We start from the raw sequence: 14,454 nt of genomic DNA on the forward strand, positions 1-14,454 counted from the left end.
TTGATAACAGAGGTATGACTATATATGTATATTAAATGCTTTCTACCTACCAACAAACTATGTTGTTCACCTAAGGATAAAGACATAGCCAGAGATGACTCTACATGACAGTATGCCCAAATCTAATCCTGTCCACTCCTCTCCCCTCACCTTTTAATTTGAGTTTGCTTCTTGCAGGATATTTGTTGAGATTTTACTGAGACTCTGAATTAGGTTTACAGGTCACATAATTTGGAAAATTTTCTTATGACTAACATGGGTGTTTATCACACTGGAGACTAAGTGCCCAAATCCTGTGCAGAAACTGGATTTAAATTCCGCAAATATCCCACAAAAGCGGGATCATTTTCAGACAAGGGCATTGAGCATTGATACGACATTAACCTACACAGGAAGTGGACAAAATTGGCTGCTTTTTACTTTCGGGTTAATATCGGATTAATGCTCAATGCCCCCGATATGTCTGGAAACAATCAGGCTTTTGTGGGATTTGTCCACTTTCTGTGTGGGTTAATTTTGGAATAATGCTCAGTGCGTCTGAAAATGATCCTGCTTTTGTGGATTTAAATCCCATTTCTTCACAGGATTTGGTTAATTCCCTCCCATGTGATAAACTCCATGGTTAACTTACATTTGATATGGCTAAAAAAAAAGATGTGTTTGGAATGAGGCAAAGAGGACAGAACAGTGGTGGAAAGAGAATGAAGCACAATCTGCTGCTCTTTTGCTGCAGAATACCAACTCTAAAATCCATTTTTCTATTGAAAAAGTTGTGGTTAGGGTTTATAACATATGTGTACAATTTACACTTCAACCTTTATGTTGCAGTAACACTTCTGTGTAAGTAAATCCCAATTAATTAGTTAGAATTACTTCCAAGTACAGGTAATTAATACAGTGCTGATAGCATCTCACCAACAAGAAAAAGAGGAAGAGACCAATATCAGCTACTCTCAAGGCTCCTAAACTAACCAAGGGCAAGAACTTATTTTATCTTCCTTACCTTGATAAAGGCAATCGTGTTTCTAGGACAAATCCATCTTTTAAAAAAGAGAAAACATATATTATGTCCTCAAAATTAATCTGTATTTTTTTCAATTTATACAAAGGTCAGCAAAAGAACATATAACTTTAAACTGACAGAATTTCAAAATATATTTTAAACTAACTAAATGAAATTTCGTACTAGACATCTAAGGAATCATATAACAAAAAGCAAGGTGAGTGAAAAAAACATGCATGTTATTAAATTAGCACCATTCCTTTTACTACTGAACTTGGGAGAACTGGTCAGTTGAGCAGTGAAACAGGGCCATCTCATAATAAGGCATTAGTTTTGTAAGCTATAAGCTAGTGGCTTCTCAGCTATATTGAAAAAGTGTACTTGCTGGTAAATTTAAAGAAAATCTATGATCAAATAACCTGCTAATGGTACATGTTCAGGGGATTCTCAAGACCTTTGGAATGTTAAGAACTGAGAGGGATCTTTGATTTTTTTCATTGACAAGGATGGTAATAATAATAATAATAATAATAATAATAATAGAGTTTATTTATATTTCCCGCCTCTCCAAAGATCGAGGTGGGATTACAGCAATAAAATAATACAAGGTAATACAAATGGTACAAAACATTAATATGAACAATAAAACACTAATATTGAATTTACCACTTCCTATTATTACTCTAAAATTAATTTGTCAGTAGTCAGTGATCACAGTTGAGAGTAGGATATTATCATCAACTTCTATATAGAATCTAATGGATAAGCCCACCGGAAGAAATCCGTTTTGAGTGCCTTCTTGAAGGTCTCTAAGGTAGTAATACAACGGATCTCTTCCTGTAGGCTATTCTATAATTTTGGGGTCGCTGCTGTAAACACCCTATGGGGAGTTGTCATTAACCTGGTACTATGGTGTTCCAGTAAATACTTCCTTGATGTTCTGAAAGTGCAGGGTGGATTGTGTAGGGAGAGGCGTTCCCACAAGTAACTCAGGCCCGAGCCATGTAGAGCTTTAAAGGTAATGGATCCCTGGTGGCGCAGTGGTTAAATGCCTGTACTGCAGCCATTCACTCGAAACCACAAGGTTGCGAGTTCAAGACCAGCAAAAAGGCCCAAGCTCGACTCAGGCTTGCATCCTTCCGAGGTCGCTAAAATGAGTACCCAGACTGTTGGGGGCAAATTAGCTTACTTGCTAATTAGCTTATTTGCTGTTCACCGCTATGATCTTTGGAATAGCGGTATATAAATAAAACAAATTATTATTATTATTATTATTATTATTATTATTATTATTATTAATGACCAACGCCTTGTATTGCGCCAGGAAGGTAATTGGCAGCCAGTGAACAGATTTTAATACTTGTGTTATATGGTCAAACCTAGATGTGCCGGTGACCAATCTGGCATAATAGAGGGAATTGGTCTGGCCTGATTCTTCAACAATTTACAATATGCTGGAAATGGACATCAGGGTCAGGGAAATGTATAGGACAAAGTTAAAAACTCTTTCTCCTGTACTGTTTCCTTTCTCAATATCCAGAAAATTTCTATATAATGTGATATGGCAAGCCCTGAATCTAAACCCTTTAGCACTATACAGGACTGTGAAACAGGTTTCAGATGGATACAAAGAGAGGCATCACTGATACTCCTCTTGAAAATTCCCCACATCCACAGGCCCCAGCAGGGTTTCTTCTGGCTGCCTGGAGACCTGTGCAGAAGCTTTCCTGTTAGAGGTTGAGGATATACTGCAACATTTTGTTGTCAGCCACCATTTCATTTTGTGGTCCAGTCTGGTAACAAAAGAGTAGTAGCTTCTTTGAGATTCCTCACCTATTCCAAAGCATATTCATTTGCTAACCTTTTTAAAAAATGGAAAGCCTCCAGTAGCTTGGTGGGTAATAAGTACAGGCATCGCTAGCAGTCAGTGTTGAGAGAAAGATGGGATATTTTGGAAGGAAGAAACAAGATGGAGGTTTGTGTCATTGGGCCATGTTCTATAATCCCAATTTCAGCTCCAGATGCTTCCATACTTAGGACAGCTTGGGTGATATATATACATGTGTATATGTGTGTGTATATATGTGTGTGTGTGTGTGTGTGTCCACCTCAAAAGGAGAAATTATTATAGATCCTTCCTTCATTACACTTTGACCATGAGACAACATCCCTGTGGGAAAAAAAATTAGAAACAATGTATACAACCTTGGCTATAGTACAAAGGTGACTTCGGTAATTTAAAACACAAACAGGATACGCATCTCTTGATTAAAAGAAGAAAAAGGCTTGGGTATTTGCCGTGCAAATGATTTCCTTGAACAGCACTACAGTACTGTCCAGAGAGCAGGTATGTCACCTCCACAGCTACCAAGTTAACATTGACATGTTGGTGCCAATAATGCCTCTTACAGCATAATCCTATAAAAACATACTCAGAAATACATCTCTTTCTGTTCAACAGTGCTTGCTCCAAAAAAGAGGATGTAGGGTGCCAGTCTATTGTCTACAACTGGGTAGACAGACTTAAATATGCATTCTAAGCTGTGGAATGACAAAATAATCAGAATAAAACAAAATCAATGAAACACTCTTCTACGAATTTTAAATGTAGATGTTTGCTCTTTTATGATGTGACATGGATGTATTTTTTAAATAAATGTAAAGACCTATAAAGACCTATGTAAAGATCAATAAATAAAATATTATAAAATACATAAAGTTATTAAGAACAAATACTATACCTTCAGGAGGAATCACTTCCATCATTCCAGAAACCTAAAAGAATGCAAATTAAAAAAATCCAAATGGTAAGGCTTAAAAGCTGTTTAGTGGGAGCAAATCAGGAAATGTATCATATGCATTTCCTGTCTAGAAAGGAGGCCATTAGAAAGATTGAATTATACAAAACCAATGAAATAGTAGCAACTATTTTCTATACATCACACGTTTTTCAGGTGACCACAGAACAAAACAAAGGTATCATTCTTCATCCTGCCTTCTTTTTTGGACATAGCAATGTTTCTCTACTACAGCATTATTATGACTTTTTTATTTGTGTCTCTGTCTCAGTGGGTCTGTGGTCAGCATAACGTGGCATCACAGAATTATAAAATTCTGAAATAATATAATACATAATTGATACTAATGAAATAATAGAATTTAAACTATAAAATGACATTAACGCTCAAACATACAGCTAAATTTTATCTCACCTTAAAAGCTAAAGAGAAAAAGATGTAACTAAAAATATGTGAAGCATCCCAAGTCTACAAATAGCATTATAAAGCCTTAGCTTATCTTTGACTCCTCTGCTCTGCCCACCCTAACAAAACTTCAGTTTATCACCAAGACATGCCACTTCTCTGTTTACAACATTTCAGAAGCATAGCCCTTCCATTTGTCTGCTTGGCAAGCACTCTCATTTACGTATAGCCATCTCTCACCTGGACCTTTTTCACTGTGGTAATTGGCTCTGCACATCTGTTCACCAAAATAATCTGTTTATTTTGTTTCCTTAATCCCCACATTGGTTTCCTGGCTTCTCCTGAATCCTGTATTTCTCTTCCTTGTCCTTTTAGGCTTTGTCCCTTTCACTTTTATCATCTGTCAAATCCTTGCCGGTGCTCACCAGTTTAATCACTCTTAGTACTCTCTACATTTCTTGCTCCATCAAATGATTTTGTACTTTCTCCTTTGCTGCTCTTCATGCCTCTATGATGCCACCTCTCTCTCATTCTTCAAATCCCTCCTCAAAACCTACTTTGCCCTTGAAGGCTTGACATCAATAGTACCCACTGGGACTTATGCACAGAAAGCAGAGTGAACTATTGGCAAAGCCAAACAAAGACAAAACAAAGGATTATAATAAGCAGAGTAATTTCAACAGGAAAATAACACCAAGAATGTCACTGCAAAACAGAATTGGGGTGCAACTTTGATTGACACATAGAATCATAGAGTTGGAAGAGACCACAAGGACCATCCAGTCCAACCCCCTGCCATGCAGGAAATCTAAATCAAAGCATCCCCAACAGATGGCCATCCAGCCTCTGTTTAAAGACCTCTAAACAGCAACACCAAAAAACACTCCTCTGAACCAATATTTTTCCGTGCCACAAGTGACCCATTTCTCAGAAAGGCAAAGTCATTTTAGGGTTAAAAACTGATTTTTAAAGCTGGATCATTTCCACATTTCAAAAGCCATGTTAAAGGGAAAAAAATAGAAGAAAATCTTTTATAAAAGATTAGTGGGTTACAGTGCCTCCCAAGTTATTTTGTTTTTAAAAAGTTACTTTATTTTTTTTTAATTCAAAAAGGGCAGTGCAACGTATCTGGTGTATACTGCTTCTGGTTCAGTATTCTATTATCTGATAGGCTGTTGTCCTAGCAGACTTCTGTCTCAGACTAGCCTCTGCCCCACCATACACTGACATAACATAACCCTTCCCCCCACATTCACACTCAGCAAAGTCTGAATGAACATGCTCTACTTTTTTGACTTAGTTCTTTCAAAGGGGTGGTGTGTACTTACTTGCTCTACTCTTCGGTTCAGCCCTGCAAGCAAGTGTCCCTGAGCTTTGGCCATCCTCAAAGAATGAGTAACTTAAAGTCATTTAGACACACTGTGCAAACACTTGGGAGGTCTCAAAATGCAGCAAACTGGGATTGGCTGGATTTTAAAATCTACATTAATAAACAAATTATGTGAAAAGCAGTGTCTTGAATGAATGGAAAGCCCATCAAAGCAAAGCAGGGGAATCACATATGGCCTGGTATTCTTTCAGGCTTTGTTTTGATGGTCCAGCCTATAGCAGTCAGGAAGAGACAGAGTGATGTATATGTAGGCAAGACAGTAATGGAAATTAGTTGACTGCCCACCAAACAAGTGACTGTATGCAACAGAAGTGAAGTGGGACATACTTATATCATGTTCATGGTTGAGGTTCTCTGTTGGTGGGGAAAACAATAAATGATCCCTGCTTGGCATAACTGCCTAATCTTCACACCCAAGGAGAAATAAATTCATTATATGAAACTGAAATGATTGCAGATTCTTCCTATTTAACCTTCCTTCCTTCCTATCTCTCTTTCTATTTGTATCTATTTCTCGACTCTATAAGCTGCTCAGGGTACTCTCTGTAAAGTATGAAAAAGGCTCAGTTTGAAACTCTAAATGGTATCCTTAACATTTCAGTCAACAAACATGCAGGAGTAGCTGTGTTGCCCATTTAAAAAATCCAAACAAAAATCAGTGATACTTTTATTGACCCACAGAAGACAAAGAGACTTCTTGAGGAATTGTTCTCTGCCTACAAAGAGGCCTGTGACCTCACTGGAATGGAGACATATTGGATTGCAAAAGAGGGGTCCCTGTTTAGATGCAAATGGACTTTAAATTTCCTGGACTTTGACAATCTCCCTATTGCCTTGTGGCCAGAAGGAGGAGGAGCCTGCCTACAAAAGATATCCTCCCCAGCATAACATCTTTACTAAGGACTGAAACAACATGCAGGCATCTAACAGCCCAAATTGATTTTTCCCCTCCTGTTTGGTTTGTAACATCTTGCCTGAAGAAGAAGCCCATGGAGCTTCGAAAGCTTGCAACAAGTATATTGTGATTTTGTTTGGCCAATAAAGGTATCACTGATGGATTTTTGTTTGGATTTCAAATAACAGTGTGAGTAGTTCAACAACTAGTTTCATTAAATTTATCCTTCTTAAAATATATCATAGTTAGAAATTCAGCACTGGGATTGGTATGAAAACATATGCACTCACTGACATCAGTTAAGTTCTGGAATTCCATACAATTATGGGATAATCTCATTTATAGTTGCTATGTGACCTCTTGCAAGTCTATTGTTACATCAGTGAGTAAGACACAGGATCCGAACTCTTAGTTATAAGTTTTCATCTCTCAGTACAAACTAGTGAGATTTAATATTTAAAAACGCTATCTGTTCAATCTCTCTCCCACATGCGCAGCAGCTGTTATTTCTACAGGACACTAGAACCTCTGCTAATCATCTTACACATGATCTCAAATTCATTTAAGTTAGTAAACTGAATTCAGCAGGTCTGGCTGGAGTTCAAATGGGAATAAGCCAACTTAAATGCTTTGTAGATCACAACAGCATCTGATTACTCACTCATGTGCCCTCCCTTGAAAGAAGGGGGACTGGGAAACAGACTCCAATCAGGCCTGCTATGGAATGGCATAAAATAATATAGCCAATCAATCAATCAATCAATCTTCCTGAGTTGCTGGACTGCATCTCCCACCAGCCCTTGCTAGCACTAGCAGACCCAAATAAAGGAATGATAGGAATTTCAGTCCAGCGTCTACTAGGGAACTACAGTTTTTCTTAAAAGCTACCTTTTCTTAAAATCCAAAGATATAGCCATGTTAGTCTGTGGAATCAGTACATAGAGAGCCCTTGTAGCCCCTTTGAGACTCACTGAAAAGAAGAAGTCGGCAGCATGAACTTTCCTGGACTTCAGTCTTACTTCCTCAGATGCATTTGGTGGAGTGGAAGCCAGGGTGTGTGTGTGTGCCATTGGTACGTGTGGATCCTTATTGATATGTGACAACCTCACATACCAATGGCGTGTGTGTGTGTGTGCCTGGCTTCCACTCCACCAAATGCATCTGAGGAAGTAGGCTGAAGTCTAGGGAAGCTCCTGCTGTCAACTTCTTCCTTTGAGTGAGTCCCAAAGGGGCCACAAGGTCTCCCTGCTGCATGCCATTGCTGAGGATGGAGGCGCTTTCCTACCTTGGGCGCCGCTGCCCGGGCAATCCCTTGCCCCACGACCATGTTCACCCTGCAAGCAAAAAGGAAGGAGGGTCAGAGTGTTCCCTGTGTCCCCCCATCCACCCCCCCCCCCCAACTGCTCAGCCTCAAGGACTGTTATTCTTCTCCCCATAGAGAGAGACGCACCTCTTCTTCATGGCGCCGCCCTTGGGCTCCTCCTCAGAGCTTTCCTCACAGAGCCTTAGAGTGTCGCTGGGGGGGGGGGGAGAGGAGGGAGCCGCAGCGTCTCCATGGCAACAGCAAGCTCCCTTCGGGGCCGTCAAGAAAAGAAGGCCGCCCTGCAACGCTGGGCCTGAGCAGAAAGGTTCCGGGGAGGAAAGGTTCCGGAGCGCGCCTCGGAGAGGCTGAGTGCGCAGATTTTTGTAGTCCCCTGTGAGACTCACTCAAAGAAAGGGCGTCTAGGGGCAGCCATGTGGGCCATAGAGCAAATGCAGTAGCGTCCACGCAATGATACCTTTATTGGGACAACCCAAATGCACAGTAAAAGCTTTCAAAGTCACACTGCCTTCTTCTTCATCAGAAAAACAGGAGAAAGGAATGGACGAGTTTGCAAAGGGAAAGAGCCAGAAAGGGCTGAGAGAAGGAGGGAGGGAGGGAGGCAGTGTGAGGTTCGAACCCTAGTCCTAGTACAATGCTCAAACCACTATGTCATGGCTGGCTCTCTTACATCTATCTTATTTACAGAAGAACCATGCTGGTCTGACAGTCATTTCATGCAGTGGCCAGGCATTTGCCTATGAGAAGCCTGCTACCAGGAATGCACCCTTCTTCTGCTCTCTAACAAATGATAAACAGAGGGAGACACTGCCTCTGATACCAGAAGTAATATATAGTTGTCTGAACTAGAAGCAATGGATGACCCTAAACCTCCATCAATTCCAGTCTCCTTTTAAAGCCTCCCACTCTTGGCAACCATTGCAAATTTTCTTGTGATTTGAAGAACTTTTGGAGATCCTCTAGAATCCAAGATGCTGCAGTTTTCTCTCCTGTGCTGCTGTGAAGGCAATTGTGTTGCCTAGAGGGGAGGGGAGGGGGATGCTCCAAAAGTTAAAAGAACGGCACCAAAGTCCGCCCTCCCTCCCTCCCTCCCTCCCTCCAGGATCTGGTGTGGGGGGCTTTTCTCTCCAAGTACTTCTGGAGCTGTTTTGGAGATGAAGCAGCCCTCCCCACAGCGGGCCTGCCTTTTCTGTTTCTGGTCTTAGTTCAGATGGTAGGTAGGGCTATCCACAGGCTGTCATGTTCATGTCCTCCCCCCTTGACCCCCTCTCTTTTTGGCCATCAGATGACTGGTAGACTTTAAAAGTCAATGAAATTTAATGTCCATTTGCAATTCAAAGACGTTTCCCTGGAACTAAGAACAGAAACAACAAAATGCAGGCCTATGGCTAACATCGTCCATTCCTTTTTCCTGTTTTCCTGATGAAGAAGAAGGCAGTGTGACTTTGAAAGCTTTCCACATGTCATTACTGTGCATTTGGGTTGGCTCAATAAAGGTATCACTGCGTGGACGTTACTGCATTTGCTATATGGCCCACAGGGGTGCCCCTAGACGCCCTTTCTTTGAGTGAGTCTCACAGGGGACTTCAGAAGGTGATTTTTTTCAGAACATAAGATTATATCCAATGATGACAAAAGCATTGATCTTTATTTAGATGTATTTAGGAGCTGTATTTTCTAGAGCTGTATTTGGAAATGCGAGCTTCTTGCTACAAAACAAAGCACAAAGAAGATCAGGTGGGGTTAGCCCCAGTCACCAGAAAAACGAAACACTGGACCTGACCAGTTGATAGTTAAAAAGATGTTTAGAGAAACCCTCCCTCAGTCGTGCAGTGAGGGGGGCAGCTTATTGTGGAACACATGCATCAGAAGTAGATATGTGAAAATATTTGAATACCCAAAAGAAGGCTGCACAAATACCTCTATCCTCAGGTGTTTCCAGAAAATCAGTCTTTTTGACAAAGGATTTTCTTCATTCAGAGCTTTTTGAAAGACTGCTGGAGCACCCTTTGCATCTCATGTAAGATCAGGGGAACTACAAGACAAGGATGCTTCCAGTCAGAGGGTTTAGTCCTGGGGCAGATAGTAGATGTTATGTCAGTGGTCCAAAACACACTGCAGAAGTAATCCAGTTTGAGACCATTTTAACTGCCCTGGATTAACGCTGGGGAATTCTAGAAAATATAGTTTTGTGAGACGTTTAGCCTTCTCTGCCAGAGAGCTCTGGTACCACAATAAACTACAATTCCCAGGATTCCCTAGCACTGGGACAGGGCAGTTAGAGCGGTCTGAAACTGGATTATTTCTGAAGTGTGTTTTGAACCATCAATGTGAAAGGGAATCTATTTTTAACTCTCATTCTAATGGTCAGTTTAGACACAGGAAGGTATGTATAACATTTGGGTGCATTCTTAATAATATGATATATAATACCCTTATGCTGCCAACTACCTGCTAACAATTCATATACTTCTTTTTAAATTACATAAATAACTACTTATGAAATGGGACAGTGGGTATGAAAGAGCCACTACTTGATGGTTGGTACAGAAAATAATTTTGGAAAGGTGAATTTCAAAATGCAGTATGTTAGGGAAAAGGTTATGTAAAGGGATCTTGCAGTACCTTTGAGATTATCTGAAAGAAAGAAATTGGTAGCATGAGCTTTTGTAGACTTCAGCCTATGAAATGCATGCGGAAACATGCATCTGAGGAAGTAGGCTGAAGTCATGCTCATGCTACCAGTTTCTTAATTTTCTTTTAGTCTAAAAGGTGCTGCAAGATCCTTTTACATACTGATTTTCCAGACTAACATAGGCCCTTTACACAGGGACGTAGCTAGGATTTTAGGAAGGGGGGGGGGTCCAGACTAAGTGCCACCATTATAATGGGGCTTGGGTGCGGTGGCACAGCAGCACACACCATTCATTTTTCTAATGGAAGGGGGGGGTCCGGACCCCAAGAACCCCCCCCCCCCGGCTACGTCCCTGCTTTACTGATGGGCCTTTTAGTACGTACTGTGTACGTACTAGGGTTGCCCGGGGGCGTCTCTTTCAGACGCCCCCATAGCTATACCTTTGAAAAGTTTTTATATTTGCTTTCTTATACTTTGTATGTCTAGCATTATAGTGTAACATACACCTGACTAAAATACTATACAGGTTGAGTTTGCCTTATCCAGAATTCTGAAATCCAAAATATTCCAAACATCAAAACATTTTCATGGATGGCTGAAATACTGACATGTTTCCTTTCTGATCGTTCAATGTACTAAAATGTGGTTTCAGGCAAAGAATTATTTAAAACATTGTTTAAAATTATTTTCAGTCTATATGTATAAAGTGTATATGAAACACAAATGAATTTTGTGTGTAGACCTGGGTACATATGAGCAAATACAGGTGTTCCAAAATTTTAAAAAAACCCGAAACCCAAAAAACCTCTGGTCCCAAGCATTTCATATAAGGGAGGCAACCTGTAATCAGAATTAATGAACTTGTTTGATTCTTTACTGTAAAAGAAAAGAAAGTATTCTTACCATACAGACTGGTCAGTTTGGGTGCTTCTTTTCAAACTAAGTTCAATGCTAAAGAGGGTTAGTAGTGGTTTGGGTGATAAATATGAATAAATTACAGCAGATTAACCTTGCAAGTCCTACCTTTGCTGAAGAACACTACAGATTAGTAAAGCCTCAAAGATATATTTTCTTGATGTAACATAATTACTTAGGAGTGATGTGTCCATTTGTATGTATGTGTCTTTACCTTAGTCTCCAATAATCTCTGTAATTCTTCACACGTTCTGCTCAGGCCTAAACGGTGTTTTCCTACTTAGTGTTTGAAGGAAGTAAGACCATGGGTCCAATGCAGAAAAATGTTTAAAATACTGCCGGGAACAAGAAGATCTTGTGTTCTTATTACTGAAGCAGGCGTTTACAGCCTGATGTCTCTCCCAGCCAACATGACCAACGCTTCAAGAAGATGGGAGCTGTAGTCCAGCATCTCAGGTGAGCAGTGAGTGGAAAGGCTGACTGAAATAGTAAGGTGGGGTTAAAAATACAGGGGAAAAGGACCAATAGAGCATGATAGTATGAGAAAAGGCAACGGGAAAGTGTGTGTGTGTGAGCATTGAGAAGGATGCTGGCACATGGACCAGACAGGAATGTAACTCCATGACATGACTCAGCCCTGGTGTTACACATTTCAGTCCCTGAAGATTCAAATACATTTAGCTGTATTCAATAAAAGCTACTCCTGAAGTTTGAGAGAGTGTTATGTAATCTCTGCTGCTGCAGTTGCTGAGAAACCCAACACAAGAACCCAGGGATCTGATTTGTTCCTTTCCTTCCCCAGAGTTCTAATCTAATGTCTCTTAAAGCAGCAGTAATGTATTAATGGACCTTAATACCCTTAGAAGGCACCAGATCCTGTTTGATCCTAGAAGCTAAGCAGGGTCAGCCCTGGTTATTACTTGAATGGGGGGGTGTTCAACAAATACTAGGTGCTGTAGGCTCTATTTCAGAGGAAGGAACTGGCTCTTGAGTATTCCTTGCCTAAGAAAAACCTATGAAATTCATGGCGTCTCCATACATAGACAGGCTACTTGAAGACACATACACATACAATGTATTAACAATTTCAGCAAGCTGTCACATGATGCCTTTGAATACATCACTCCCACCTCAGTTTCTGACATACAAAAAAATGTAGGTGTTCCATCTCCGAGGTGTATTTCAGAAGACACAACCAATGACTTTGCAAATTAAAAAGCTCCATAAGAATTAACAATAGTTTCTTTGTTTCAAAGCAATCTGAACTCTCAGTTTTTTAAATGTCTCAACAGAGCACAGGCCCATGACAATATGCAGTAATTGGTTTGTTAAGTTTATCAGCTACAGATTAATAGAAACAGCTTTGGCATGACAACTGACCTCTCTGGTAGTGGAGAAAATGTTCTGGCAGCAAAACTGGGTTTGATTCAGACTAAGGTTGTATCCATCTTGCAAAATTAAAGCAGTTGGACACCGCTGTAACTGCCATGACTCTATCTTACAGAATCCTGGGATGTGTAGTTTGGTGAGGCACCAGAAGTCTCTGACAGACCAGGCTGAATACCTTACCAAGCTACAAATCCCAGGATAGAGTCATGGCAGTTAAAGTGATGTCAGTATGCTTTCATTCTGCAATGTAGATACAAAGATTACAATCTTACTCTGACAGAATGCTAGGCCAGTAATGTCCTGAATCAAAACGGTTTCCATCCTGGGTGTGCTGGAAATCATTTAGAAGCATCCTCGTCCTGGCCTAATTTTGTACCTGCATACTGTCTGTATCTTTAGGCTGGGCAAAGTTTTGAACAGGTGTAATTTGCCACCTTCCTTGCTCCCCCCACTTTTGGGTTCTTCTGCCAACTGATCAAACAGCAGAGAAGTTGTGAAGATCCCTCTGCCATCTGATCTCTGTAATCAACTGGCAGAATGGGGTTATGTCAGCATGGGACAGTAGAAAGCCATTTCACCTAGTCCAAGAAAATCCCTGCCTATTCCTATTTATTTCTTTCATTTGTATGGCTCTTTCTCCCAGAACGGGACCCAAGGCAATTCCCAAAGAATGTCATAATCTCCAAGATCTGCAGAGCTTTGATTTAGGATTGTGCTGCCAATCTGGATCCAGCCTACGAGAGATTGTACATTAGCTATCAGGTGCTATGTTCACATCATGCATAAACTGAAGCAAAATTACAAATTCTGCTCTCTAATGGGCAAGTTCCCACTTAAAAATACAGACATGAAAATGCATCCATTCACAGGCATTAATAAGAATTATATGAAATGCTGAAAGTACAACATACAGTGTGAGACTCGGCATGAAAGTTTGACTATGACTCTACAGAACAGAGTTATCATCCCTTCTTGATCATGGAAACCCACTGGGTGACCTTGGGCAAGTCACACTCTCTCAGCCTCAGAGGAAGGCAAAGACAAAACACCTCTGAAGAAACATGCCAAGAAAACCCTGTGATAGAGTTGCCTTAGCGTCACCATACGCTGGAAAAAACTTGAAGGCACGCAACAACATATGTATGATGTCTATCACTTGCTTTTTAAGCAATTAGGATAAGAGTTTTTGTGCACCAAGATTTCTATCACTGAGCTAATCTGAAAAATAAAAGAATTGCCTGCAGCAACACATCTATCTCAGTAAAAGTGTGCCATGTCGACAGTTGAAATATCAAATGTGCAAAATGGATCATTTCAAGAGAGTAATGGAAATGTTGCTCTGACAAAAAGGAACGCCAGAACAGTGACAAGTGAATCCTCAGGAGGCAGAGCATATAAAATACTAAAACCACCTCATGAAATAACTAAAGTGCAGAGAGCTCTATATCCCTCCAAAATATTTTATAAAAAATGAACCCATGATCACCAATAAAAGCACTTAATCATTTACGATATTAGTATATCAGAGTCTTTTGCATCATTTCCATTGCCCTCACTGCTTTTTGAACAGTAAGTGAAGTACTTATTCTACTTAAGCAATATTACTGTTTACTTACTTTAGGAAAATCACTGTAGCAATTTTTACAAATATAATTCATTTTTCATGTATTTTTCATCTCAAATAATAAAAGTTTCAAATAAAA

The 14,454-nt window shown here is 40.1% G+C and overlaps 1 protein-coding gene across 4 annotated transcripts in view; it reads right to left on the bottom strand.

Annotated features, from left to right (window-relative positions):
- The window catches only part of ERICH2 (glutamate rich 2), a 34,613-nt gene extending 23,018 nt beyond the window's left edge, over nucleotides 1-11,595 (bottom strand). Inside the window, exons 1-4 of one of the 4 annotated variants that reach the window (XM_089523289.1) lie at nucleotides 11,577-11,595; nucleotides 7,777-7,825; nucleotides 3,745-3,778; nucleotides 1,004-1,040 (exon numbers count right to left, since the gene is read on the bottom strand). In XM_089523289.1, the coding sequence (XP_089379415.1) occupies nucleotides 1,004-1,040; nucleotides 3,745-3,778; nucleotides 7,777-7,818 (113 nt within the window). In that variant the 5' untranslated portion in view covers nucleotides 7,819-7,825; nucleotides 11,577-11,595. Of the gene's footprint in view, nucleotides 1-1,003; nucleotides 1,041-3,744; nucleotides 3,779-7,776; nucleotides 7,827-7,941; nucleotides 8,023-9,732; nucleotides 9,787-11,576 lie in introns of those variants that run through there. The other 3 variants (XM_089523288.1, XM_089523287.1, XM_089523286.1) reach the window with 3 other exon arrangements.
- Nucleotides 11,596-14,454: the final 2,859 nt, after the last annotated feature.

The sequence above is a fragment of the Sceloporus occidentalis genome, unplaced genomic scaffold (genome assembly GCF_023333645.1).
Source record: "Sceloporus occidentalis isolate IW3139 unplaced genomic scaffold, rSceOcc1.0.p SCAF_4, whole genome shotgun sequence".
NCBI classification, from domain to species: Eukaryota; Metazoa; Chordata; class Lepidosauria; order Squamata; family Phrynosomatidae; genus Sceloporus; species Sceloporus occidentalis.